This window comes from Dendrobates tinctorius, unplaced genomic scaffold (assembly GCF_039654945.1).
Source record: "Dendrobates tinctorius isolate UK_male_01 unplaced genomic scaffold, ASM3965494v1 ptg000081l, whole genome shotgun sequence".
In the NCBI taxonomy this organism is placed as follows: Eukaryota; Metazoa; Chordata; class Amphibia; order Anura; family Dendrobatidae; genus Dendrobates; species Dendrobates tinctorius.
The window spans coordinates 7,489,917-7,517,500 of NW_027361749.1; the positions used below are offsets into that span (position 1 = coordinate 7,489,917).

Here is a 27,584-nt window from a genome sequence, read left to right on the forward strand (position 1 = left end):
CATGGTAAATCATTAGCACCCTGGTATTGCATTGTGGGACCACCAATGGGTGGTTTTAACAACATGCCCTACAGGAAAGAGATTGACAATGACATTTAACACATTCCCAGCCGCAGATAGTGTTCCGCCCAATAGCGGCAGATGGTGGCTAAATAGTACAGCCATCTTCTGCCAGCAAATATGCAGGCTAAGTTCATGAGCACTCATCAAACACAAGGAGCAGATATTTTATGTACCGGTATGTTAAACATCAGAAGGGAGTCAGTCAGCAAAAAAGACTGCTCAAACCAATCACAAGGTGCAACCATGGCGTGGCTGAGCAGATCAGTGCACATCGCATTCTACTCGTTTTTCATCTCTTTGTGAGAGTAACACTAGAGAGTAGATTTAAGGAAAATATTCAGCCACGCCAAGGGTGCATTATGTTCTCTTTTTTTTTTTTTTTTTTTACAGCTTTAATTGTGGTGGTATGCGCTGAAAAAGGTTAGAAAAAAAAAACCTCTCGAGAATCTTCTTATTCATTTCTATGGAAAAACGACTTTCATCTGTTTTTTAGCAACTTTTAAACACTTCAAGATCTCACAAACATCAAATGTTTAAAAGAAGTGACATGTACATTCTTCAGGTGTTTTCCCGCTAGCTACATGCATCATACTTCACTAGAAAATCCCTCTAAGGCTGGTTTCACATTTGCGTTAAAACAACGCTGCGCCCTGCGTCGTTAAGCCCCGCCCCGAGCCGGCTCCCTGCCCGCCCCATCAGGGATCACCGCCTACTTTCGCATTTGCACGCATGCGATCGGCGCACCCTATCTTTAGCATAGGGTGCGCAGATCATGCGCTGCCAGTGTGAAAGTAGTGTGCTGCGCACTTTTGACGGTGCGCCGTGCGCGCCGAAATGCAACATGCTGGGCTTAACGACGCAGGGCGCAGCGTTGTTTTAACGCAAATATGAAACCAGCCTAAAAAACTAAAATTTACAAAAAAAAAAAAAAAGGACAAAAAGCTTTGGATAAGAATCATTTATCAATTCGTTTTCATTAAAAGTTTTGCAAGTTTTATCTTTTGTAGTTCAGTGTTACACAGGATGAGGTAACTGAGAATCGGTCTTTGATCTCGTTCTCATGGTCCTACGAGAGAGTTCGCTCCTCTCTTCTCAGCCCAAACAGTACAACATTTTTAACGAAAACAAATTGTAAAAATGATCTTAAGCCCAAAATGTATTCCGTACATGTAAATATACTGTATATAGAAATGTTTCACAGCTAGTGTTCATTACCTCTGAAATGTACTAATTCATAAATTAGACATTCCATAGACCCAATTGAAATTAATAGAGTTCATGTAATGTATGGACTTGCCAGCTCTGGTTGGTGAGGGTGCTGAATAGGGGGGCCCTTGCCTATCGAGTCCAAATCCACTCATAGGAGTTACAATTTTTGTATTTATTTATTTTTTAAAGTAGACATGTTCTTTAAAAGGTGCAGGTGGACATTTGATCATCTTTGACAATAAATCATCTATGGGAGCTATGTTCAAATGTCTCCAATCTTAGATAAAAGATTTCCGATTGTCCAGCTCTTTTTCCCAATGTGGCATCTATGGACAGCTTTACACTAATCACACAATTAATCAGTTCTAAAGAAAAAAAAAAAAAAAAAAAAACCACCATAAAAACGCAAAAATGTGAAAATAAAAATAAAATTTGTTTACTCACGTTCTTGTTAAAACTTTTAATGTAGTATGTACATTATATACTGTTAACAGAATTAAGCAACAAGTAGTATATATTATGGCCCTTTGAACAGCCTATTATATGCAAGGAAAGGCTTTAGAACAGCAAATATGGCATATGTTTTATTCTATGTACAATACATTTGTTATAAATATAATACATCATCCTCTATTCAAAAGTGTACTTTTCATCATACGGAGGCGATTTTAATTGGTAAAGTTACACAATAGAGTGAATCGCTTGACTTGAAGGTTATGGTTGTGTAAAATAGTGCATTCTGTACTGAGATGAATCAAGTTGTTACAGACTTTAAGCAAAATTGCCACTAGCATTTTGCTTTCGTCTACATCGAATCGTAAAACCCCCCTCAAAGAAATCTAGCTACGTTTTAGGAAATTAACAGCCATGAAGACCAAAAGTGCAAAAATTGACAGCAACACCTCACATGAATGGGCTTATAGACGATGGTTATTCTTCGGAAACACTTTTAAACGGACTATGAGAAAATATTTTTCTTTCCCCCTGGTAAAATTAAATGAGTTTTATATACAGAGCAGGTAGGTGATCGGTCCGTTCCAAGTGTCTTGCATAAGGGAATATTAAAAGTCAATAGCCTAAGTGTTTCCTACTGGAATCTCACAGCATTACATGAGGAGGAAGGCGTTTTACACTCCAGACATCTGGGAACGTGGGAGTCTTCATGGTCATTTCACCATTGGGATAGACGTCACACGTTATTAATGACGATCAGTGCCGGCATGGAGCTCTGCTGATTGGTTTCGAACAGCGTGACTTGATTGGCCAGCTTAGCAAACACTCTTGGAGTCCCGAGATTATAGATTCCGGTGTGGACAAAACAAGCGTTTAGTTTCAGGCTAAATACTTCGTGGCTTTTCAGCTGGAGTTTGTACTGAGTCTGTCCCAGCCAGGTAAAAGAACCATGGATTTCTAAAGCTTCAGGACTGCAAAGGTAAAAATAAAAAAAAATAAAAATTGTGACTTCCCAGAGACTGTACAGTTTTTTAGAGCAGGTACTGTAAACTAGAGGATGGAGATAGAAGGGGGTTGTTCACTACCTGACAATGAAGTGAAAATTCCAAAAATACATTTATCTGTTTGACCGCTGCTATTCCAGCGATGTCAGCACTGTGCATCCTAACGATTACATGACTTGGTTAAGTCAGGAGAACACTAAAGCACTCACTGTTTCATCTGATGGAAGTGTGAAGACTGCAACCGATCAGCGGCAACTGACTGGCTGCAGTGGTCACCGCCGAGAGACACAATGCCGAAATTGCTTGAAGGGTGCCAGCCTGAGAGGCATTTGCTATTTTATCTGGGCTACTTTAGAATTTAGGAAAATATTGACCAGGTAGTGGACAACCCCTCTAAGAATCTGGAGTCTCAGAAAACCAAGTACATAGGATTGTGTGAGCTGTAACAAAAGATATATTGATTATGTGCCCCAATATAGCTAAAGAAGATTTTAGTACTTGCTCCATTTTTCTTGAAGCTGTTCTTTAAAAGTTCTGTATTACTGTAAGTTACAAAGTATCAGCACATCATGTCTATACTTGTGAAAATTCCCACACATGAAGAGGGGCTTCTTAGAAAGGGCTTGGAAAACAGGCATAAGGCCTCATTCACACATCAGTGAAAAAATGGTAATGGTGCAGGTTTTTACCATCAGTGTTTACAAAGCTTCTCCTATACTTTGTAAAGTAAAAACACATAAAGGATTACAGATGGCACATGGATGTCACCTGTATGCGTTTTTCACAAACCCATAGATTTGCATGCCGAAAGAAAAAACAAACAAAAAAAAAACCGACATGTGTTTTGTATGAACCCACAGTCTGTTAAAAAAACAAAAAACAAAAACAGCCGACATGGGAACAGCCCTATAGATTATAATGGGAATGTGTTGTGCCAAGGATAAAGATGGATAGAGCATATACATGCAAGGATGTCTGAATGAGGCCTAATGTGGAGTCTGGCACACAAGGCATTGCTCGCATAGTGCATTGGTATCAAATAGCCACGCTCAGTCTATACTACAAAGTGTTAGCATATATGTGGCCCTATCCAAACTGTAAAAACCAGTGCAAAACTGAGGCGAGATCAGTGTATCTATACATACGTACCCTGTTGTCTTATGTCTTAGATCAACTATTACTTCAACATCAGCCTGAGAACTATTGGAGAGCACAAGGGTAACCGGAACTACACAGAGGCTGCAAGAGAAAAAGGAAAATTAATTATTTATACTGTGGACATATGCGACATGGATGATGATATGATACACAAAGCATACTACCGCTAGGAAACATGGCTGGCTATTTAATAAATAAAATTGTATAATCATTTTCATTTGTGCAAAAGTTTTAGGCAGGTGTGGAAAATAAATGCTATAAAGGTAGGAATGCTTTTAAAAATAGTGTACATTTATCTTTCCTCATTTCTGCTTTTAAAAATAGAAGTGTTAAATAATGATTTATATCAAGTAATAAAATGAAAAGTGAATGAACGAAAAGAGAAATCCAAATCAAGTCAATATTTGGGGGGACCACCCTGTGCCTTCACATCAGCATTAATTCTTCTAGGTATACTTGCACAGAGACCAGGACGTCGGTATAATTGGTTACTCATAAACCTACAAACAGGTGAGAAATATCACTTCATATGTAGGTTGTAACAGTCATTAACTGAAACAGACAGCTGTGTTGGAGGCATAAGTCTGGGTGATAAGAAGCCAAACTCTGCTAGAAAGGTGAGGTTGTGGAAGAAAGCTTCAAGTCACTGGTCACCATGGCAAGACTGAGCACAACCACAGGTTAGTCTGCATCTGCAAAGTGTCTGCCAGGCAAAGATTATAAAGCACAAATTAACAAAAAGATATCATACTAGCTAAAGTAATCATATCCCAATATCTAGTAGGAATAATATTATATTATCACTAATAATAATAATAATAATAATAATAATAATAATAATAAATAATAATAGCAAATGCTGCCAATTAGAAAGTTTTTCTGATTCGCTATGTCTCTTTCCTCATGAGCAGGCATTGCAGGACCTTAGGTATCTATGGATACTATGACCACTGATTTAGCGACACTTAGCTAGTTGTTCGTGGCCATAACCATGGAGACCTAAGGTCCTGCAATGCCTGCTCACGAGGAAAGAGACCTAGCAAATCAGAAAAACTATACTACATTTAATTGGAGGTGTTTGCTAATATTATTACACCTATTACAAATTGGGATAGGATCTTGAAGATGGGAATACCCCTTTAAGTATAAAATAAACAATGTTTATTGTATGTATGTGAAAATCGACACAATATAATGATTAAAATAGATACATGATGGGGAAAAGAACGTCATCACCACTGGAAGACAACAGTTAATATGATGGACAAAACAATGATCCCTGGTGCAAATAAATGGCAGCATATATGAAGTGCGTGATCATATTACAAGACAAACAACCAATGGGCAGAATGTAAATGTACTGTGATACTTGATATAATTCAATTAAAGAGAAGTATAAAGTGCACTGTGCTTATCATATGAAGTTACTGACAAAAATAAAGTATAAATAGACAATAATAATGATGACACCAGTCTGAGGCATTAAAAACCATTCTCATACATATAAGAGCGTAGTATCTATAAATGGCCACAAGAAGGCAGTAGACTATTACATAGTGCAAAAAATGTCTGACGTGTTATAGTTGGGTCTCCGCCAGGGTTTGAAAGATTGCAAAGCAATCACTTACTAATCATCAGGGGTCATTTACCTGAATGGGACTGGCTACAAATACCTGCATAACCTGGTGGCAAAGAATGGCGCTGTGCTGTGAACAATTAGTAAGGGGCATAATTGCACCAATATTGTGTCACCTTCATTCTCAAGATTGCTGGTGGTGCAAATCTGACCATCAAGAAGTGATGGTATAATCCTGTATGATCGGTGTTCATGATGAAAATCAGTGATAAACTGATTTTTAATCTGTCGCCACAGGGTGATGCCAAATTGCATGTGCCCAACTTTCAAACCTCAAATTTGTGTATAGCCTATAGAGCACTAATGCTATTCCAAATTCACAGTCAATGTCAGCACATAGCTTATAGCATCATACATGCAGATTCAGAGCACAAGCATTCGCCAGTGTGGCCAAAATCTGGAAATGTCTGAATTATTAAACCTCTTCAGATCACCTCTTCTGATGGAACGGATGATTAAACGATTCTGGGTAGTGAAGGCTTGTCTTTATCAGATTGGAGAGCTGTTCTGTCGATGGTCTCACAGCTACAGTCGTATGTTCGGCTCTGCTGAATCTTAGTAGGGTCATATCTGGCTGCTCCTAATTAGATAAAATGAGAAATAATGAAATGTAACAATGTTTAACGACCAACTACTAGACATTGTACAAGAAAACTAAGGTCTATCCCAGACCCCCCCAAACACCATTCACTGGTACCTTGGAAACCAGAATTACTCCAGAGGACACAAATGTGTATGCAGGAATAACTTCTATTGGAAAGTGTGCACAATACATAGGATACAATGATGCACCAAGATAACATACAAGACACCAGACAGGCCAAAAGGGTCATCAGGGGGGACCAAGATTGGGCAAATGGGAGTTCAACATGCCCCATGCTTCATATCAGTAGGAGATAAATTGTGGTCACAGTAGGTCCAGCAGCAGATTATCTATTAGTTGTCCCATGTAGGTGAATGGTATTGCACAGGCCAAAAGGGAACAGCAATATTTAGGCATCAGGCTGAGCGATGGGCTGGGTGTGTCAGAAGACACTACTGTGGTCAGCAGACTGTGGATCACCTGCTTCTGTGGGAAAGACAAGGCCTCTGCCCCAATCGTGTTCAGCACCACGTGATGCTGGCCTTCTAAGATTAGTTGCTTGTTATCTTCTATTACATATGCCTGAAACGAGAACAGTTGAGACATTAATCACCTCATAATGCTGATGACCATCGCTGCCATTACTTATTGTCAAAGAAGAACTTGAGGCATGGTAGAAAATTCTGCTCCAAGTCATCGACAATCATTCAACTACTTAAAGATTAACTTGGCTTCAGTGAGGTGTTAATAGGGTTTTTTCTTCTGTAGCTTACCCTTAAATGATCACATTTCTGACAGGACAAGCCACTAACATGTGCCACTGTTTTATGGCCCGTGGAGGGAACAAATCATGCCGAACATTAGAATAGAGTGGTCACACAACTAATTTATTACAGTGTCTTCACAGACGTGGCCAGTCACAGAGCAGGGAATGGCAACAGAACCCCAAGTAAGTGAACAGGGCAACCAGCAGTTTCATAGAATCCTAGAATTGGAAGGGACGTCCAGAGTCATTGTGTCCAACCCCCTACTCAATGCAGGATTCACTAAACCATCTCAGACAGATGTCTGTCCAGCCCCTGTTTTAAGACTTCCATTGAAGAAGAACTCACCACCTCTCGTTGCAGCCTGTTCCACTCATTGATCACCCTCACTGTCAAAGTTTTTTTTCTAATATCTAATTTGTATTTTCTCCCTTTCAGCTTAATTCCATTGCTTCTCATGTTTCCATGTAGAAACGAGAATAAGAATGATCCCTTTACACTCTGACATCCCTTCAGATATTTGTAGAGCGCTATTAAATCTACTCTTAGGCCTGTTTCACACTTCGGTTTTTTGCCGTCTGGCAAAATCCACCAATTTTTGAAAAAAACGGATCCCCCAAAAAAGGGGTGGATAAGTTTCTCCCCCCAAAGACTTACATTATTGGTGGATCTTGAATGACGTTCGTCCGTCACCCCCGCTTTTTGATGGATCTGCCAAAATTTTCCTGTCTCCCGGGCGGATGAGACGGACTCTGCAACGTTTTTTCTGCTTGACGGTCTGCTATAAATTCTCTCTCCTCACCTGAAGCCCGCAACGGATATCACTGAAGCCCGCGAGATCGCGGCGATTTCATGGAGGCCCGCGAGATCGCGGCGATTTCATGGAGGCCCGCGAGATCGCGGCGATTTCATGGAGGCCCGCGAGATCGCGGCGATTTCATATGGAAGGCCGCGGTCACTTTAAAACACGGCGCTTTCCATCTTCCACGGATCCGTACTACAACGTGGTCCGCTGTCATCCGTACATCTCTGAACGACGACGGATCAGTTGTTTTTCTCCTTTGGCGGATTTCAGCTGACCGCCGACAACATACGTGTGAAACAGGCCTTAGCCTTCTTTTTTGCAAGTTAAATATTCCCAGATCCTTTAACCGTAGGGCATGCTTTGCAGTCCGCTCACCATCCTGGTAGCTCTTCTCTGAACTTGCTCCAGTTTTGCAATGTTTTTTTTCAAATGTGGTGCCCAGAACTAGACACAGTATTCCAGATGAGGCAGGAGAGAGATAATTACTGTGAGTAGAATGGGATAATGAGTTCATGTGATCTAGACTCTATGCTTCTCTTAATACATCCTAGAACTGTGCTTGACTTTTTTGCTGCTGCATCACACTGTTGACTCATGTGCAGTCTGATCTGTTAGTATACCCAAGTCTTTCACACGTGCTGTTGCTTAGTTCTATTCCTCCCATTCTGTAGATGTAATATTTGTTTCTTGCCCAGATGTAGAATCTTTCATTTGTCCCTGTTAAATACCATTCTGAGTCACTGCCCATTGTTCAAGCTTATCTAGAGCCTTCTGAATCCCCTCTGTCTTCTCTAGTGTTAGCTATCCCTCCTAGCTTTGCATCGTCTGCAAATTTGATTGGTTTACCTTCAGTTCCCTTATCGAGATCATTTATAAAAATGTTGACCACCACTAGGGCAAGGACAGAGGCTTGTGGTACTCCAATTGAAACGCTCTTCCAATTGGATGTGCAACCATTTATTACCACTCTTAGACTACGATCACTGAGCCACTTATGAATCCACCTAACAGTAGCCTTGTCAATCTCATACTTGCTCATTTTTCTATAAGGATCATATGAAATACTTTATCAAATGCTTTGCAGATGTTGAGATATACTATACCACATTTTTCTGATCCACCTAGTCAGTGATTCCATCATAGAAGGAAATTAGATTAGTCTGGCATGACCTGTTTGCTACAAAACCAATGTCTTCCTGTACAGCCGGGTGACTGGGACCACTTCTGTGCAGGAAAACAACAGGATTGGCAGAGTTCCCAGATGTCAGACTTCCACTAAGTGAAGGCATTCCCTAGATATTTGCTGGTGTGATTCCAGCCTGAAGGTTATGTGGCGTCATGCGACCATATTCATTGCTCCAACCCATCTACAACAAAGGAGTGCAGGCATGAGAGACTATAAATACTATGTAAAGGGATCCAGCAGATGTGTTACTTAGACTCAGATCCCATCATTTTTGTGACATCCGTTCTCCTGTTCATTTTAAATAAAAAAAGGCCCAGTTAGTGTCTCTTGGGAGAAGAAGAAACATTCCCTTCAGGTATATTATGAAATGTGCCCCCTTCTCCCTTGATCCAAGCTCCCATCCCTCTTTTCATTTGAAAACATATTGATCTCACGAACTCGAGTTGGCGATTTCTTACTTTTCATAGAAAGACCATATAATCCTAGATCATACCATTAAATGCAGTAGGTAGTTCCTAAGACTCACCTTCCATAATACAATTATATTAAGGTTTACTTCACTGCACTTCTGTATTAACCGAACCGCTTCATTGGGTGAAGATTTTACTGCTCCATTTGTATGAAGAAGCTGTTTTTTCTGAAATTTTAATAAGCAATTTCGGAAAAAAAAATCTGCACAGGGAGTGGTTGAGCTTATTATCTGCAAAATAAAAACACAATGTAATGAGCCGCTGTAAAGACGAAAGCCAGAGCAGACCGTGCTAATATCAGGAAACGTTCCATGTCAGCTGCTGTAATCCCAGGGAATCCTCTTCCCACAATCGCATACAAGATTTCTCTCGCGCATCACCCCTACTCTGGAACTCTCTACCACAACATATCAGACTCTCACCTACCATCGAAACCTTCAAAAAGAGCCTGAAGACCCACCTCTTCCGACAAGCCTATAACCTGCAGTAACCACCGATCGACCAAACCGCTGCACGACCAGCTCTACCCTCACCTACTGTATTCTCACCCATCCGTTGTAGATTGTGAGCCCTCGCGGGCAGGGTCCTCTCCTCCTGTACCAGTTATGACTTGTATTGTTTAACATTATTGTACTTGTATGTATTATGTATACCCCTCCTCACATGTAAAGCGCCATGGAATAAATGGCGCTATAACAATAAATAATAATAATAATAATAATAATAATAATAATAATAATAATAATAATAATAATAATAATAATAATAATAATAGCCCCCCCTCCAGGTTACATATACAGCTAGAAGGGCATACCTGTTCTCCTCCAAAAACAATGTCGCCAAAGGTGTATCTGTCTGAAGACTGTTCAGCACCTAAATGTATAAAACAGTGATGTTCAGGACAACGTATACAGCATTAGTCTACCAATTATAAAATGGCTTGTCCAGGAGTGGGAAAATCTAAAGATGTGCTGGAAAGAGCAAAAGAATGAAAGGTGTCCATTGGTCTCCGGTCAGTGACAATTACAAACTTTCACCTGTACAAAATGTGCAAGACGTCACAAGTTCTTTTTGACCCATAAGGTTGCATTATCTTATGAATTAAAGGAGCTCTCCAGGACTATGAAGACCGACGCTTGAGATGGGTAGTTAACATGCAAGTCAGATCAGTGGGTTCTGGCCTGCGGCACCCCCATCAATCAGCTTATGGCAGGTTTTGTTACAGAGAGAAGTCCACCATTCCCATTCACTTCAATAAGAGCTGTGCTGCAGCACCTGAAAACCTCCATTACACAGTGTACGGGATGTACTGTTCTGGCTCCAAACCGCTTACTACTGGTGCGATGGGACCTGTCCAGGACAACCCCTTTGAGTGATACTGTGTTGCATAGGCCTTGGTTTTGTACAGGAGTCTGACCAATGAGTCTTTTTTCCCTATGTACGTTGCCGTCCCACATTTAATGCCCATCCAGTAACATTTAGGCTGTGTTCACACGTTGCGTTTTTTTCGCGTTTTTCCCGTGGATATAGCAAAAAATCCGCTCAAAAAACGCCTAAAAGCTTCCCATTCATTTTAATGCATTTTGCACCTTTTGTGCATATTGATGCACTTTTTAGAGCGAAAAAAACGCATTGCGGTAAAAAACGCAGCATTGTCATTAATTTTGCAGTAAATTCCGCATTTCTGACTATTTTGTGTGTGTCTGGGGACGCTCCGGAAAAAAATCGCGGCAAAAATCACGCGTTTTCTGGGAAGGAGTCCGGTTTTCAAGCAGAAATTTTCTGCATACGTGTGCACATTGTCTAAAAGCTTAAAATACAGATGCCCAATGTAAATTGTGAATATCTTCTACTAACGTTCCTTACCTAAAGAGGATTGTTTGCACCGCACCACTTTGAAGCACATTTTAGCCCTCTCTCGGCCGGTCAGTTTAGTATCTGTTATGGAACCAAGGAAAAAAGAAAACAGTAACGTCTTTGCTGAGCTCTCAGGGTCACTACACAGAGGTCTGAATCGGACAGCTTTTCTACTTCGAGCTCAGCGGAAGAAATCTGAGGATTAGGATGATTATGCTGAGGATGTACATCAGATTCACACAGGATTAGCATCATTCAAGGAAGAGACTTATCGCTTCCGTGTGAAAACAGTAACATGCTTCACGATATATTACGGGATGTGGATTATCATTAGGGTTAATGCAGATTCTGGGGCCTGCATGCCAAATTTCAATATGTGACCAAGCCCTTACAGTGCAATAAAACCGTTACATCACACTACTTTACAGCATCTGGTGTGATTACAACACTCCTCAAAACAAAAATCACCAGAACTTGCCGTGTTGACAACCCCTTTAAAAGGGAGTTGGTCATTAAGAAAAAAAAAAAAAGAAAAAAAGGTATTTACCTGCAGCCATAGTGGTAATCTCCAAGTAAATACTATTTTAAAGACATGTGGCTGTCAGACTGTCATTGCACAAGAAACTGGAGTTGTACTCTCTGTGCAGTGATACAATCCTGCTACATGACTGGCGTCCTGCTCTACTCCTAGGCTGCGGAGCAGGCTGTCAGTCATGGAGCAGAAGGCATGATTACAACACGATCACTGGGTACTGAGCAGTGACTGCCCACCGTGGCCCTCACTACTGCCCACCTGGCAGAAATAAAGCGGCTGCAGGGAGAATAAAGCCTCATTTTATCACTGCAGCAGAACCTCCACAGACTGCCTCAGATTTAAACCGTATTTACACTATGGCTGCAGGTACAAAACTTACTATTTAGGACAGGTTCCCTGCACACTGCTGTACAATAGCTCCATTTTGTAGATGACCGTAAGGCTCCCATTCAAGGGTATGGGCCCTCTTCTGTATCTTTGTATGCATTGGTTCGCAAAAAATGTGCTCTGGCAAGCCTTATTGCACGCTATAGGTAGCTTTGTCACCCTAGAAGCACTACAAGCAACACTGCCTGTCATACAGTACAGGGCCACTGCGTGGCTCCGCATTAGGGAGCAGGCATGTCATACAGTACAGGACCACCGTACTATAGGGAGAAGGACACACGATTGTGAGCACAAGGACCATCATTTTTGAAAATTAAAAAAAATAAAAAAGGGATTTGGCTTGGGTCTCCCTACGTTGCTTTTAAGGACCATATCTAAATCACTGCCTAGGGGCATTCAGTGGGGGAAATGATCACTGCATATATCACCCTTGGTCACATGCTTAAAGGAGCTGTCCGGTCGCAGAGTACAAATCACTGCAGATGTGATAATCCTCACAGAGCTTGCACTTCACAATGAGGAATTCCAGAAGCCGCGAATGGGCAGTAATGTACATGAGTATGTGATCTGCAGGCTTCCAGACACATTCTGACTAGCAGAGTCTGACTTTGCTCAATACACTTGCATTGAACGAGGACACGAATGTCTAGTTGGCATGTGACCGCATTTACAGTGCCTTGCGAAAGTATTTGGCTCCCTGGAACTTTTCAGCCTTTTCCTACATATCATGCTTTAAACAAAGATATTAAATGTAAATTTTTGGTGAAGAATCAAGAACAAGTGGAACACAATTGTGAAGTTGAACGAAATTTATTGGTTATTTAAAATTTTTGTGGAAATTCAAAAACTGAAAAGTGGGGCGTGCAATATTATTCGGCCCCTTTAACTTAATACTTTGTTGCGCCACCTTTTGCTGCGATTACAGCTGCAAGTCACTTGGGGTATGTCTCTATCAGTTTTGTACATCGAGAGACTGAAATTCTTGCCCATTCTTCCTTGGCAAACAGCTCGAGCTCAGTGAGGTTGGATGGAGATCGTTTGTGAACAGCAGTTTTCAGCTCTTTACACAGATTCTCGATTGGATTCACGTCTGGACTTTGACTTGGCCATTCTAACACCTGGATATGTTTATTTGTGAACCATTCCATTGTAGACTTTGCTTTATGTTTGGGATCATTGTCTTGTTGGAAGACAAATCTCCGTCCCAGTCTTTTGCAGACTCCAACAGGTTTTCTTCAAGAATGGTCCTGTATTTGGCTCCATCCATCTTCCCATCAATTTTAACCATCTTCCCTGTCCCTGCTGAAGAAAAGAAGGCCTAAACCATGATGCTGCCACCACCATGTTTGACAGTGGGGATGGGGTGTTCAGGGTGATGAGCTGTGTTGCCTTTACGCCAAACATATCATTTGGCATTGTTGCCAAAAAGTTCGATTTTGTTTTCATCTGACCAGAGAACCTTCTTCGACATGTTTGATGCGTCTCCCAGGTGGCTTGTTGCAAACTTTAAACAACACTTTTTATGGATTTCTTTGAGAAATGGCTTTCTTCTTGCCACTCTTCCATAAAGTATAGTAACGAACCAGTCCTGTATAAACTAGAAGGATAAAACTAATCTACTTTATTTCAAAACTTATTAAAAAGGACTATAGTCCCTATTAAAAATGCACATGTACAAAGACACAAACAACAACAAGACACAAAAAACCACTCTTAGAGATGCGGACAATAAGATACTCAAACTTTAGTCAGATTTTCTAGTCTAAATGTCTTCATACAAATCTCCTATTCAAAGACAATTAAACTGAATCTCTCCTTTATATAGCTTTTTTTGTTCAAAATAGTTTGGGACTGACAACAACACTCCTCTAAGTTCTGTGATGTTGTAAACTGTCTATGGTCTGTCTAGTGTCCAGAAATCAATATGGTAATTGAAAATCCACATCTACCGTTATTGCTCGTAATGATCATAGACAAGTTATAATAGTGACAACCTGTAAAGTATAAGTGGCATAACGTGTAATCTGAGATTCTTAACTCTATGTAAACATATGCATTGCTCATATAGCATGTACTTCATCACTTTTTTCATAGTCTCAGAATTTGCTTCCTACATACCTCTCATTCAATCCTACTATGCAAGTGCGCCCAGTACTTCCTGTAATCGGGCAGTCACACAAAAACATCCACACATCGAGGGAGCGCACCGCGCATGTGCGCTCCCTAAGTAGCTTTCAGCTAATCAAATAGGTTGCGTAGTAACGCACGGCGTCCACATGCCAAAGGGGCGCACCGCGTCTGCGCGCCTCCAATATAACATCTCCTATGCAAAGTTCACTTTGCTCCACTGCGCAAGTGCGCCCAATACCTCCCATCATCGGGTCATCGCGCCGGAGCACCCATGCATCGGGGGAGTATCGCGCATGTGCGCTCCCTATGAAACATTCCAAATACCACATTTAGTTAGATAGATTGCGTAGTCACTCCTCTCGCGCTCTCATGTCCATATATCAATAGCATATACTGCGCCTGCGCACTCCCCACATAACGTTCAGCAGCTCTTATTCAATCAAGTCAATTATATGGTATCTGTTTCTTTTTTCCCGCAATCTTATATTCACAGCTTTTATTCAATTAGGTCAATTATATGGTATCTGTTTCTTTTTCCCGCAATCTTATATTCACATGGTTAGCGTAGTTTGTCACAGATGATCTGATGAAATCGGGAGATCTCTTGAACTCAAAGTCTTATAATTTGAGTAAAGAGGAGATGGAAAGTCTTAAGAGATTGGAGAATGACAACAGTGTTACCATTAAAAGCTCCGACAAAGGGGGTAATACTGTTGTCATGGACACAAACTATAAGAGCTTGTGCCTCTCCATATTAGAAGACCAGACGAATTAGGAGATCTAGCCATCAAACCTAATAGTTTGTCTAATTCTCTTAAGGCGCTAGTCAATTAAGGTTTTGATGTCATTGAGTTATTGACAAAAAGGAGAAGGATTTTTTGATTCCATTGCATCCCACTATGGCGACATTCTACTGTCTCCCAAAAATCCACAAAGGTCTGAATCCCTTAAAAGGGAGACCTATAGTGGCAGGTATTGACAGTGTGACTCAGAATCTGGGCATGTATATTGATCAGATATTAAGACTGTTTGTGACAAATTAAAGTTCATACATACGGGACCCCTGGTGATCTCTTATGCAGATTGGACGGTTTATGCCTTGAGGAAGACATGATCCTTGGAAGTATAGACGTGGAGGCCTTATACTCTTCGATACCCCACGAGAAAGGACTGATGGCCGTTGAATACTATTTAAAAACTCATGGACGCTTTTACACGAAACATAATGTTTTCGTTTTGAAGGCTTTGAAATTCTGTCTTACGAATAATGTCTTTCTTTTTGGGAAGAAGTACTTCCACCAGCTCAGGGGCACTGCAATGGGTTGCCCTTGTGCGCCCACTTATGCAAATCTGCTCCTGGGAGGAAAAAGTTGTATTTAACGACATGAACTCTCGACATGATAGCGTAGCCATAAGGCTACGCTATATTGATGATATATTTGTGATTTGGAAGGGTACAGAAACTAACTTCATCTCCTTTGTGGATGACCTTAACGTGAATGACTTAGGCCTACGGTTTACCCATGAGGTACATAGGTCAGAAATTAGGTTTTTAGATGTTTTCATCCAAAAGGGAACAAATGGAGAGATAGAAACAAGTAATTATAGGAATCCGACAGCCACTAATTCATTGTTAAGATGGGAGAGCAGCCATCCCCTCCCTCAAAAAAGGGGGATACCAAAAGGGCAGTATCTAAGGATACGGCGTAACTGCTCAAATCCTCTGAAATTTAAAGAAAAAGCCGATGATATGAGGGGGAGATTTCGAGAGAGAGGATACCCAGACCATGTATTGAGGGCTGCCTATGAGGAATCTCTCAAAAAAGATCGCAAAGAACTATTAAGGAAGGTAGAAAAAAAAAAAGATGATAAAGAGGTCACACGATTTATCACTAAATTTTCAAACGGGTCGGCGAAATTTAAAGAAATCCTAGATCGACATTGGCCAGTCCTTAAAATGGATGCGGATATTGAGAAGACTCTAGGCCCTAGACCTCAAGTGACATACAAAAAGAGCAGATCCTTGAAAGACAGACTAGTGCATAGTCACTTTAGAGAGGCCTCGGCACGTACATGGTTGGAAAGGGAGGTCAAAGGGTGCTATAAATGCGGGAGTTGCTTAGCATGTCAGTCAGTAACACAAGGGAAGATCTTTAGGAGTACGAATAACGACAAAACATATACTAAATAACAGTTCATCAATTGCCGCACTACGGGGGTGATTTATAAGGCAACATGCACCTGTGGGATGGAGTATGTGGGGAAAACAAGGATGGAGTTCAGGAAAAGGATCCGTGAACACATTGGGGATGTGGTGAATCGAAGAGATACAGCAATAGCGAACCACATTAATAGGGTACACCAAGGAGATTATAAGAAAATTCAATTTATGGGGATTGAAAAAGTCCCTTATCCCTGTAGAGGAGGAGATTGGGATAAATTAATTCTCCAGAAGGAATGTAAATGGATCTTTTGGCTGAAGACGCTCCAACCAACAGGCCTAAATGACCAACTATCCTTCGCGGCTTAACCCCCCCCTCTTCTCCGACATGGTTACTCTCCATTGTGCCGAACACATAAAACCAAATCCCTGTATAGGGGTTAAAAGGGTCGTGGGGTTACTCAGGAGGTTAGCTAAAGGGTTTAATACTCTTTTTTGAGAAAAATGATATATACTTTATCCCTCCATGATGCAGTTAGAAATTGAATAACCATTTTTTAAAAAAAAACAAAGACGACTAAATAAAGGAAAAAGGAGAAGGCAAGAAGTTCTTTTCTGAATCAAGTTGAATGAGTCAAAATTATGTCAAGTACTGTACATCGTCCTAGGTGATCCATGTTGGTTGTTTGAAAAAAAAAAAAAAAAAAAAAAAAAAAAAGGAGGTTATGATAACGTTTAATACTCCTGATATACTCTAATAGATTGAAAAATAAACGAATAATATCTGGGGGGATATTCATGATTGTCTAAGATGACTGCTAACCGTATATAAAAATATGCAAATCAAGTATGGGGTGGCCACTCGGTGATCCAAGAAGTATACTACATTAAAGAAAATATGCAGTTTTGTGAAAATATGCTCCGCATAATTTATTTTCTCTCTGGGATTCGTTAGAGATATAGAGTGGGCGCGGGTGTAATGGTTATTGTTAAACCGTATTGTACATATGCGCCATACAATGTCAAACTACGCTAACCATGTGAATACAAGATTGCTGGAAAAAGAAACAGATACCATAAAATTGACTTGATTGAATAAGAGTTGCTGAACGTTATGTGGGGAGTGCGAAGGCGCAGTATATACAATTGATATATGGACATGAGAGCGCGAGAGGAGTGACTACGCAATCTAACTAAATGTGGTCTTTGGAATGTTTCATAGGGAGCGCGCATGCGCGATACTCCCCCGATGCATGGGTGCTCCGGCGCGATGACCCGATGATGGGAGGTATTGGGGCGCACTTGCGCAGTGGAGAAAAGTGAACTTTGCATAGGAGATGTTATATTGGAGGCGCGCAGACACGGTGCGCCCCTTTGGTATGTGGACGCCGTGCGTTACTACTCAACCTATTTGACTAGCTGAACGCTACTTAAGGAGCGCACATGCGCGGTGCGCGCCCTCGATGTGTGGATATTTTTGTGTGACAGCCCGATTACAGGAAGTACTGGGCGCACTTGCGTAGTAGGATTGAATGAGATGTATGTAGGAAGCGCACAAGCGCTGTATACTTCCCCATAGAAACCGAAAAACAGGAAGTGGTCACTGACAATTATCCGCCCACCTGCAGGAGGGAGGGATGTTCAAAGGAGTGCATTATATAAAAAGCAAACAAGTGAGCAGCCTCAGTGATGGCATTTTTTTTGAATATGGACGCATTGAGCCTTACCCAGAAACTCCCCTGATGATCTGGAGAACAGTGAAACGCGTAGGGAGAAGGGAGCGTTATGTGCATGGAGGAACTCATCACTGAAATGGTTATTGTTGAGACCTCTCCATGATATGTGATATATATGCAAATTCTGAGACTATGAAAAAAGTGATGAAGTACATGCTATATGAGCAATGAATATGTTTACATAGAGTTAAGAATCTCAGATTGCACGTTATGCCACTTATACTTTACAGGTTGTCACTATTATAACTTGTCTATGATCATTACGAGCAATAACGGTAGATGTGGATTTTCAATTACCATATTGATTTCTGGACACTAGACAGACCATAGACAGTTTACAACATCACAGAACTTACAGAGGAGTGTTGTTGTCAGTCCCAAACTATTTCAAACGGAAAAAGCTATATAAAGGAGAGATTCAGTTTGTCTTTGAATAGGAGATTTATATGAAGACATTTAGACTAGAAAATCCGGCTAAAGTTTGGGTATCTTATTGTCCGCATCTCTAAGAGCGGTTTTTTGTGTCTTGTTGTTTGTGTCTTTGTACATGTGCATTTTTAATAGGGACTATAGTCCTTTTTAATAAGTTTTGAAATAAAGTAGATTAGTTTTATCTTTCTAGTTTATACATGACTGGTCCACTGCTATACTTACATTTTGAGCTAGTTGATCACTCGCTGGAACCTCTTCCATAAAGGCCAGATTTGTGCAGTGTACGACTGACTGTTGTCCTATGGACAGACTGTCCCACCTCAGCTGTAGATCTCTGCATTTCATCCAGAGTGATCATGGGACTCTTAGCTGCATCTCTGATCAGTCTTGTCCTTGTTGGAGATGAAAGTTTAGAGGGATGGCCGGGTCTTGGTAGACTTGATTACACACAGGTGGATTATATTTATCATCATTAGTCATTTAGGACAACATTGGATCATTCAGAGATCCACAATGATTCTGGAGTGAGTTTGCTGCACTGAATGTAAAGGGGCTGAATAATATTGCACGCCCCACTTTTCAGTTTTTGAATTTCCACAAAAATTTTAAATAACCAATAAACTTCACAATTGTGTTCCACTTGTTGTTGATTCTTCACCAAAAATTTAGATTTGGTATCTTTATGTTTGAAGCATGATATGTGGGAAAAGGTTGAAAAGTTCCAGGGAGCTGAACACATTCGCAAAGCACTCTATGTAAATCACATCCTTGCTGTCAAGCACCCGCCACTCCCAGGCATCAGAGAAGCCTCACAACTCGCAGTGCACATAGAATGACTACAGATTTGTACCCCAAAGATAGAGAATCCCTTTAATGCTGTAATCACACATGCAGGTATTGAGCTTTTCACAGCTATCTCCGCTCTGGCCCCTTAGACTTATGGCTGTATGTAACAATGGTTTCCCAGCCCTTTATACAGAAATCAATCGAAAATGTTATGGTCACAGAATAATATACCTTTATCCGCTGTGGGATTGACTGACTTCTGCAGCTTCCAGTTTCTACTACTGCTGGACACTTGCACTATATGAAACTCCTTAATACCAGCTTCACACTAGAATCCAAAAACTAATTGTGTTACAATAATTACTAAATAAAAGCAACGCTATACTATACATTTATAGTAATCATGATCATAAATCTAAAAACAAGCCCGCATACGATGGCTGGCCATGCACTTGAGATAGCTGATTCGGGGTATTCCGAATGGTGAGAGGGGGACAGTTAGTTAAGTCAAGTCTCAATTTGACATTTTACTTAATTTAGATTTTTTTTGGCCCCTTATTTGACTGCAGATCATGGAGGTCTCTGCTCTGAGACACTGATCAGTAACTTAAAAGACCCCTGAGAGGTGCACAGAGTGAAGTAAATTGTCAATAGAAGCATAGGTTGTGATCTTCCTGACAACCAAGCTGTGCACTACAGGGGTCTTGAGCAACCACTGGGTGTTTCAGGACTTGAGCCTCATACAAGCTGAAGGCAAATTTAAAAAACAAACAAAAAAAAAAAAAACAAACTTTTTTTTGTAAATGATTAGCTACTCTATAAGAACAAGTTACTCATAATATGGATGTAAAAAGAAAATCACTTGATTGTGACCAGTTTTAATTCTCAACTTGTCTAATCAGTCATACACAGTACAATTTATTTCCCTTATGATTTTTCTGTTTTGGCAGAAAACAAGTCTGTCATAGCCAAATCATAGGGATAACGCACCATATCCTCCATTTTAAGGTTCGTAGTACAATAGTATAAATCAAAGGACACAGGATTTGAATTCAAAGGTTTCACTATTGCTTCCGACAGAAAGGTTACTCAAGTCCCTGACTGGAGTAGCATTTCTGGAGAAGCGTGTGGAGGCGCACACCACGGAAGATGCACTGAATCTATTAAAGTGGCATGTGCATCTTAATGAAATAGGGCACATTCTACTGCACCATACACCTTAAGGCTGGCATGTAAATCGCTATTCTTAATTAATCCACCCCTACAAGTCTGCAATTACTGAACATATTCAGGCACACAGCCATTGTAATTGGCTCTCTTTCAGGCCATTAAGAGTGATGAGTGCACTAATATGAATCTTCTAATATTTAACTTCAGTAAAGGTATGTATCCATGACATTCTTTCCAGCAGCGGGGCAGACGAGCTTTGCAAGGTGAAGCCGCAACCCTGGTGGCTTGCTTTGTTCCCCTGTATTTTGCACTATAGTGGTAAGTGGCTTCCTAGTAGCCAAATAATGACCACATTAGGCTAGTTTCACACTAGCGTTCTTGGGCGCAGTGCCGCTGCTAAGCCCCACCTCCGGACACGCCCCCTCCGGTCAGATCCTCCTCTTATCGCATGAGGCTGCATGCGATCAGCGTATCCTATATTTAGCATTGGATACGCTGATCGTGTGCTGGTCTGATTTTGCTGGCGCTGCGCCCAGAGCACAAAAATGCAACAGCGTGTTTTTGTGCGCTGGGCGCAGCGCCAGCAACATCAGGCCAGCGCATGGTCAGCACACGATCAGTGTATCCAACGCTAAGTATAGGATACGCTGATCGCATGCAGCCTCATTCGATCAGAGGAGGAACTGACCGGAGGGGGCGCAGCCGGGGGCGGGGCTTAGTGGCTGCCCTGCACCCAAGAACGCTGGTGTGAAACTAGCCTTACTCCTGTAAACTGCTGCACAGTTCCTGACCTCTGAAGTGGCTAAAAGAAGGGACATAAGCTTGTGCACAGCAACACTGTTTTTACACCGCTGTGCATTTCGTTAATCTCTTGTGGAGGTTCTGCGACACTTTAAGGCGTATTCCAGGTGGAGTCCGCCTGAAAGACGCTTTGTGCGCATAATCTGTACAAAAGGATTCTGACTTCTAGGAAAAGCTGGATTATTCCTTGCAAAGCTACATGTCGGTCTCAAACCATGTCTAGGGCAAGTAATCTACTGTCTATTCGCAGCATAGATATCTGCCTGCTACACCGTAAACTAAGGAGCAAGTATATACACATACAACACTAAGCTAGAGTCCCTTTGCCCTTCAGTAAGCGTGCAACTACATCGTTAGTAACTTACAGTGTTCATGTTTTCCACATCCACAAAGACGAGCATGTTCTCTCCTTTGCTCTCATCTTCTAGTGAGTTACTTCTACAGACAGTAGCCCGAACATTCAGCGACTTGCTGGTGCATATGACTGCTGTGTGTCTCAACACTCTGTGGCTAAGGAGGAAAAATACTTGTGAAGCCTCCTGCTCATCATACATACAAAAATAATTTACTCTTAGTATGTAGCTAGTGATTTATCATACATGCTATATATCCACCATACAGTATTTAGCGCCACCTTTGATGAACCCCAGAGGAGAAACTTACCGCATCCGTGACTGCTTTTCTGTGCTTTCATAGTAAAACAAAAAGTTTATCTCATGAACTCCTTCTTCATCAGGTCCTCGTAGCCAAAGTGGAAGCTGCACTGATGCACCAGGAGCTAGAACAGAGTCCGTAAGTGGGATATCTACAACTTCTGGTTGTTTTCCACCACCAAAACCAAAGTCTACTGGGGTAACAGAGGAGGTCAGCACCGAGCACCCAGAGGTAGAATCCGTAATAACCGTTTTGTAGGCACTGCAGTTCTCCGACGCTGCGGGACTCAGTGGTGTCAGTGCTGCTGTATTGCTGCCAAATGTAAAGAACTCCGGTCTCTTGGACACTACTTTGAGCCCTGTCAGTGGGCTTTTGCTTACATTCACAAATTCAACATGAGCTTTTCGGATTTCACCACATAACAGTCCGGTGGGAAAGTTTATGAAGAACACCTGTCAGTGTAAGAAATCCATTAAATGATTAAGAGAGCATTAATATGGGCAGTAGCAACAACATCATACACTCACGTCAGTTGATCAATCCCGCAGATTAATCTACTCGCCCATAATACTTAAAGGGTTTCAGTAGGTTTAGATTTTACGCTGTAGGAAAGAAATGGAATGCCAATCTCTAGTCCCTGAAGTTCACCATAAACCAAGGCTTCTCAATTTCTTTCTGGTACAGGCAGAATAGATAATCCCTGGGACTCACCATTTATCAGTCAATGCCAACCTTTTTAGAAAATACCTCAGTACATCTTAGCATTTGTCTATAAAACCAGGCAGGGCATTGAAATAGCCTGAAAGATGAGTCAGGCATGCGGCTATGCCATAGATTGTTGTAAAATATATACACTATTTTTATGGGAAAGAAAACAAACACACAAAATTTAAACACAGATAACCTTTTAAAGCATGATACACTAAAACAATAGCCATGCTCAAGGAGGTTTATAGAGGGGCTGTGCGCTCTCCTGGCACATCTGACAGCAGCATGTAAGCGGTAGGCTATGAGGGCGCTGGAGAATTTGTACCTTTTTCAGTGACCCAGCTTGGTCATGGGTACTGATGATGTTGTCAGATCAGCCATAATACTACTCCAAATAAGGGTGGGCTTCACAGGAGACTGCCAATTTTACAATACTCAACTGTACAAGCTTCACAAAATGGACTAATATATACACACAGCTGGAAGGCGAAAGGAAAAAATGAAAAACGACTGTGTCCAGGGAGTTAAAGACCTTAAACATAGTTTCCTCCTGAACATTTTTAAGAACCGGGAGCAAAATTTACCTCCAATAAAGGCATCTGTGGTGTGATAATCGGGTCTAGCCGGCGATCAGGTCCATACTGAATGGATGTTTTTTCTTCTTTTGTACTATTAAGTCGAGGGCCCTGTATTTCTAAGTCCTGCCGTCCTCTGACTGACATTCCATTAGATATGAACTTCCCTAAAGTAAATACAATAGACATTGTAGTAAGAAAAAACTGAAAAACAATGTAACTCTACAGTATTAAATGTGCACTACTAAATGTGTGGCGCGATAAAATAAAACCGCTTCTACTCACCACCCATGCCAGTGCCTTTCCAGCGGTGTCGGCACTCGTGTTCCCTGGATTCCCATACTGTTATGACAAGTGAGCCCTGCGCCCAGTCACTGCTGGCGTCACTGTCCCCACCATCGCATGTATTGAACATCAATAGGAGCCCAGGGGCTGTGGCGGCTCGGTCATTTCCTCGATGTTGAATATGTCCAAAGGCTGGGAGTGACGCCAGCGCTGAACAGGCGTAGGGCTCATGCATCATAACCTTACGACAGCCCCAGGATAGCGGGTGCCTACACTGTTGGAAAGGCCCCAACATGGGAGAAGGGTATAAGTGTTTTTATTTTATTGGTGCCAAACATTAAGATCGAGAAGAAGTTGTCCTAGTAGTGGACAACCCCTTTATAGAGCTTATTGGCAGAGTTACTAATGAGTTCTAATGTGTTTTTTGAAATGTCCAGGCTACCTTCAGAAAAAAAAAACCTTTAAAAACTACTGCTCCGTTTATAGGAACAAAAAGTTTTGTGAGAAAACATTGCATATTTTGTTCCTGTGACATTAGTACAACCTTGCACACAGCGACACAATGTCACAATTTGCAGTAAACTGTGTGCAAGTCATAAGACAGAACTGAAACATACAAAGGTCTTACCTGTTGGTACATTGTTGGGTGGCGTGACTCCATCAAGGCTGTTCACACCCTGAATTGTGCTGAGATTATAGACTATACCGAGGATGTGCAGCTCCCCAGGTTCCTTTGGAAATAACTTTAATCTCGCCTGGAAGATTATGAAAGTAGTAGGGAGGAATGTTACATTACCAACTAATTCACTTGTCCCCTTACATCGCATTTTATCAGAAGTCAGCACTTTTTTTGCACAGAAAATAAGTACGGTATGTATTCATCCCATTAATAGACCATCTTTTCAAACCCCATTCTGCTTTTCATGATGACTAATAACTTACAATTTTGGTTTCCTCATTGTTGATTACAAACTCAGCGATCTCTTCTGTGCCAATTACATCACTAAAACTTCTCCCCTGAGGATATAAATATACTAGTGTCAGATTATTTTTCAAAGATATTTGTATTAGCTGAAAATATTTTATATCTTGTGCGGGATATAACCTATAATGATGCCGGAGGCCACATGGCCAACTCTCCGCCCACCTGCGTCACACCAACGGCTGCCTAACAAAATTGTGCGCCAATTGCTCATTGTGTTTGTCACCCCATAGCAGACCTCCTGATCTAATGAGATTTATAAATGTTAAGAGTTGGAAGGGACCTCCAGGGTCATCATGTCCTGTTCAATGCAGGATTCACTAAACCAGGGTTCCTCAACTCCAGTCCTCAAGGCCCACCAACAGATCATGTTTTCAGGATTTCCTTAGTATTGCTCAGGTGATAATTGCATCACCTGTGCAAAACAAAGGAAGTCCTGAAAACATGATCTGTTGGTGGGCCTTGAGGACTGGAGTTGGGGAACCCTGCACTACACCATCTCAGACAGATGTCTGTCCAGCCTCTGTTTGAAGACTTCCATTGAAGGAGAACTCACCACCTCTCGTGGCAGCCAGTTCCACTTATTGATCACCCTCACTGGCAAAAAGCTTTGTCTAATATCTAATCTATCTCTCCCTTTCAGTTTCATTTCATTGCTTCTCATGTTTCCATATGCAAATGAGAATAAGGATGATCCCTCTACACTGTGACATCAGTTATGATATTTGCAGACAGCTAAGTCTCCTCTTAGCCTTCTTTTTTGCAAGCTAAACATTCCCAGATCCCCTAACCATTCCTCATAGGACATACTTTGCAGTCCGCTCACCATCCTGGTAGCTCTTCTCTGAACTTGCTCCAGTTTTTCAAATGTCTTTTTCAAAATGAGATGCCCAGAACTGGACACAGTATTCCAGATGTGGCCTGACCAAGGGAGGGGGGTAATTACTGTGAGTAGAGGGGGATAACTACTTCATGTCATCTAGACTATGCTTCTCTTAATTCATCCTAGAACTTTGCCTTTTTTGCTGCTGCATCACACTATTGACTCAAGTGCAGGCTGCATAGAATATATAATATTACATGCCAGCCTGGATGGGCTCAGTCCACTAGAATCACTCCAGTCTGTAGTAATCAACCTGCAGACCTTTTCAATATTTGTAAATGATCACATGAAATATGGGGAAAAAGGTTCCAGCTACAAATTTTAGTCAAGTTTCTATCAAAGATTTCAGTCTCTGCTAAACATCTGATGAAGAATGACGACCCCCCTAAGCATACCTCCAAGTCAACAAGAGAATAACTTTGCCAGAAAATGATCAATGTAAGCAAAGCCGAGAGGCTAGAACCCAATTGAAAATCTGTGAGTTGACCTCAAGAGGACCCTGTACACAGGAGATGACCTCACAATTTGATAGATCTGGAGCATTACTGTCAGGCTATGTTCACACGTTGTGCTATGTTTTTTAATGCAGATTAAAAGCTGCTTTTTACAATACCAGCAAAAGCAATGATATTTCAGAAATGTCAGGCACACGTACCTGAATTGGAAAACTGTAGGTTTTTTTTTTTCTTCTTCACAGAATTGCAGCATGTCACTTTCAGAGTTTTTGCAGTATTTTTACACCCACAGAAAACAATGGGTAAGTGCAAAAACTTTGCTAACAGTTTTTGCTGCATTTTTATTGAAAAAAACTCCACAGGTACAGCAGAGGATGTGAGACCTATTTTTGTGATTTTCACAAATTTAAACCAAATGTCTTGGTCTCTTCACATAAGAATGGCAGATAGGATTAGGTTACATTACACACATCACTAATGTAATTAAATTGTACTAATCCTGAGTATTTCAATGCCAGACCAATGTGTGACCTCGAACCAATACCTGACCAACATAAGGGCCCACCAATGTGTGTGAAAGTTAACAGTGTCCAACCTACAAAATGCCCTACAAGTATGTTAGGTAAACAATTCCCAACCAAATCAACTCCCCTCACTGTTTTTACATTTGCAATTTTCATGAGCTTTTTGTTTACAATTGTCAATTTTTTTCCAGACACACAAATGTTTTACCCCATGGTTTCCTGTATCCCCCAAAGCAGCGAAAGAAAATGCTTTTCCACCAAGTTGATCAAATAGCCATTTTTTCCCAAAAATGTTTTATGGTGTCACATACGTCTTCCATTAGTGGTCTAACACCTTGCATTGTTCATGCTTGTGCGGTGGATATAGAATCCTACCCAAAAATGGTGAATGCTGTCAAATTTAATGGGTACTTCAAAGTATTAACTTAAAGGTGTGTATATTCTAGCAACAAAAATTTGTGTTTCTGTATTTTTCCCAAAAAGATTTAAAAGCTTATTTTTGAAATTAACTGTGCAGATTACATGGAAAATTAAATGTGGACAAAGTTGTGAAATTATTCTTTTTGGTATAATTTTTTTAGCTACATGTCAAAAACTTGGCATTTTAACAGGGGTGTATAAACTTTATCTCCACTGTAGAATATAGGTCATGTAACTGTCTACGCATGGCAAGAAGAAAAAGGGAGAATGCTCTTTCCATTGTGTAATCCTTGTGAACTCACTAAATGTAACACAAGACAGGTAACACAATCTCACGCCACCTTTGAGAGCAGATCTCTTTCATTGCTTATAGGCTCCTGTAGTTCTTCATTTTCTTTTTGGATAAAATCTTTTGATTGAAATTTCCACAGGAGGGATAAGTCAGTCAATAAAAGTGGGACCTTCAAAGGGTTTTTGAAGGACACCTCTACTGTTATTGGCTCTATTAAAATAGGGGAAAAAAAAACAATTATAATTAATGCATTATATAGTAAGGCACAAATTATTAATTCAGCTTGTTAGAGCACACAAAATGTAACATTTGAAGATAAAAATCATAATAAAAAGAGCTCCTATATGTAGATATTGCTGCTATATACTTGTTATAACGCCACCTGGTGTTTTTCTGAATCACACTCAATGTCCACCTAATGTATCCAGTGCTGGGGGTCACACACACTCAGTACAACAGTCCACAGACCTTCCTGAGAAT

General features: G+C 40.9%; 1 protein-coding gene across 2 annotated transcripts in view; it reads right to left on the reverse strand.

The window, feature by feature from the left end:
- Positions 1 to 1,717: 1,717 nt before the first annotated feature.
- The window catches only part of TRAPPC8 (trafficking protein particle complex subunit 8), a 140,125-nt gene continuing 114,258 nt past the window's right edge, over positions 1,718 to 27,584 (reverse strand). For both annotated transcript variants that reach the window (XM_073583714.1, XM_073583713.1), the window contains 14 exons: positions 27,154 to 27,314; positions 24,491 to 24,565; positions 24,177 to 24,303; positions 23,273 to 23,430; positions 21,990 to 22,432; positions 21,692 to 21,836; positions 19,587 to 19,683; positions 11,198 to 11,269; positions 10,146 to 10,204; positions 9,388 to 9,561; positions 6,587 to 6,688; positions 5,958 to 6,103; positions 3,879 to 3,968; positions 1,718 to 2,696 (listed from right to left, as the gene is read on the reverse strand). In XM_073583714.1, coding sequence (XP_073439815.1) covers positions 2,462 to 2,696; positions 3,879 to 3,968; positions 5,958 to 6,103; positions 6,587 to 6,688; positions 9,388 to 9,561; positions 10,146 to 10,204; positions 11,198 to 11,269; positions 19,587 to 19,683; positions 21,692 to 21,836; positions 21,990 to 22,432; positions 23,273 to 23,430; positions 24,177 to 24,303; positions 24,491 to 24,565; positions 27,154 to 27,314 — 2,084 coding nt within the window. In that variant the 3' untranslated portion in view covers positions 1,718 to 2,461. The remainder of the gene's footprint in view (positions 2,697 to 3,878; positions 3,969 to 5,957; positions 6,104 to 6,586; positions 6,689 to 9,387; positions 9,562 to 10,145; positions 10,205 to 11,197; positions 11,270 to 19,586; positions 19,684 to 21,691; positions 21,837 to 21,989; positions 22,433 to 23,272; positions 23,431 to 24,176; positions 24,304 to 24,490; positions 24,566 to 27,153; positions 27,315 to 27,584) is intronic.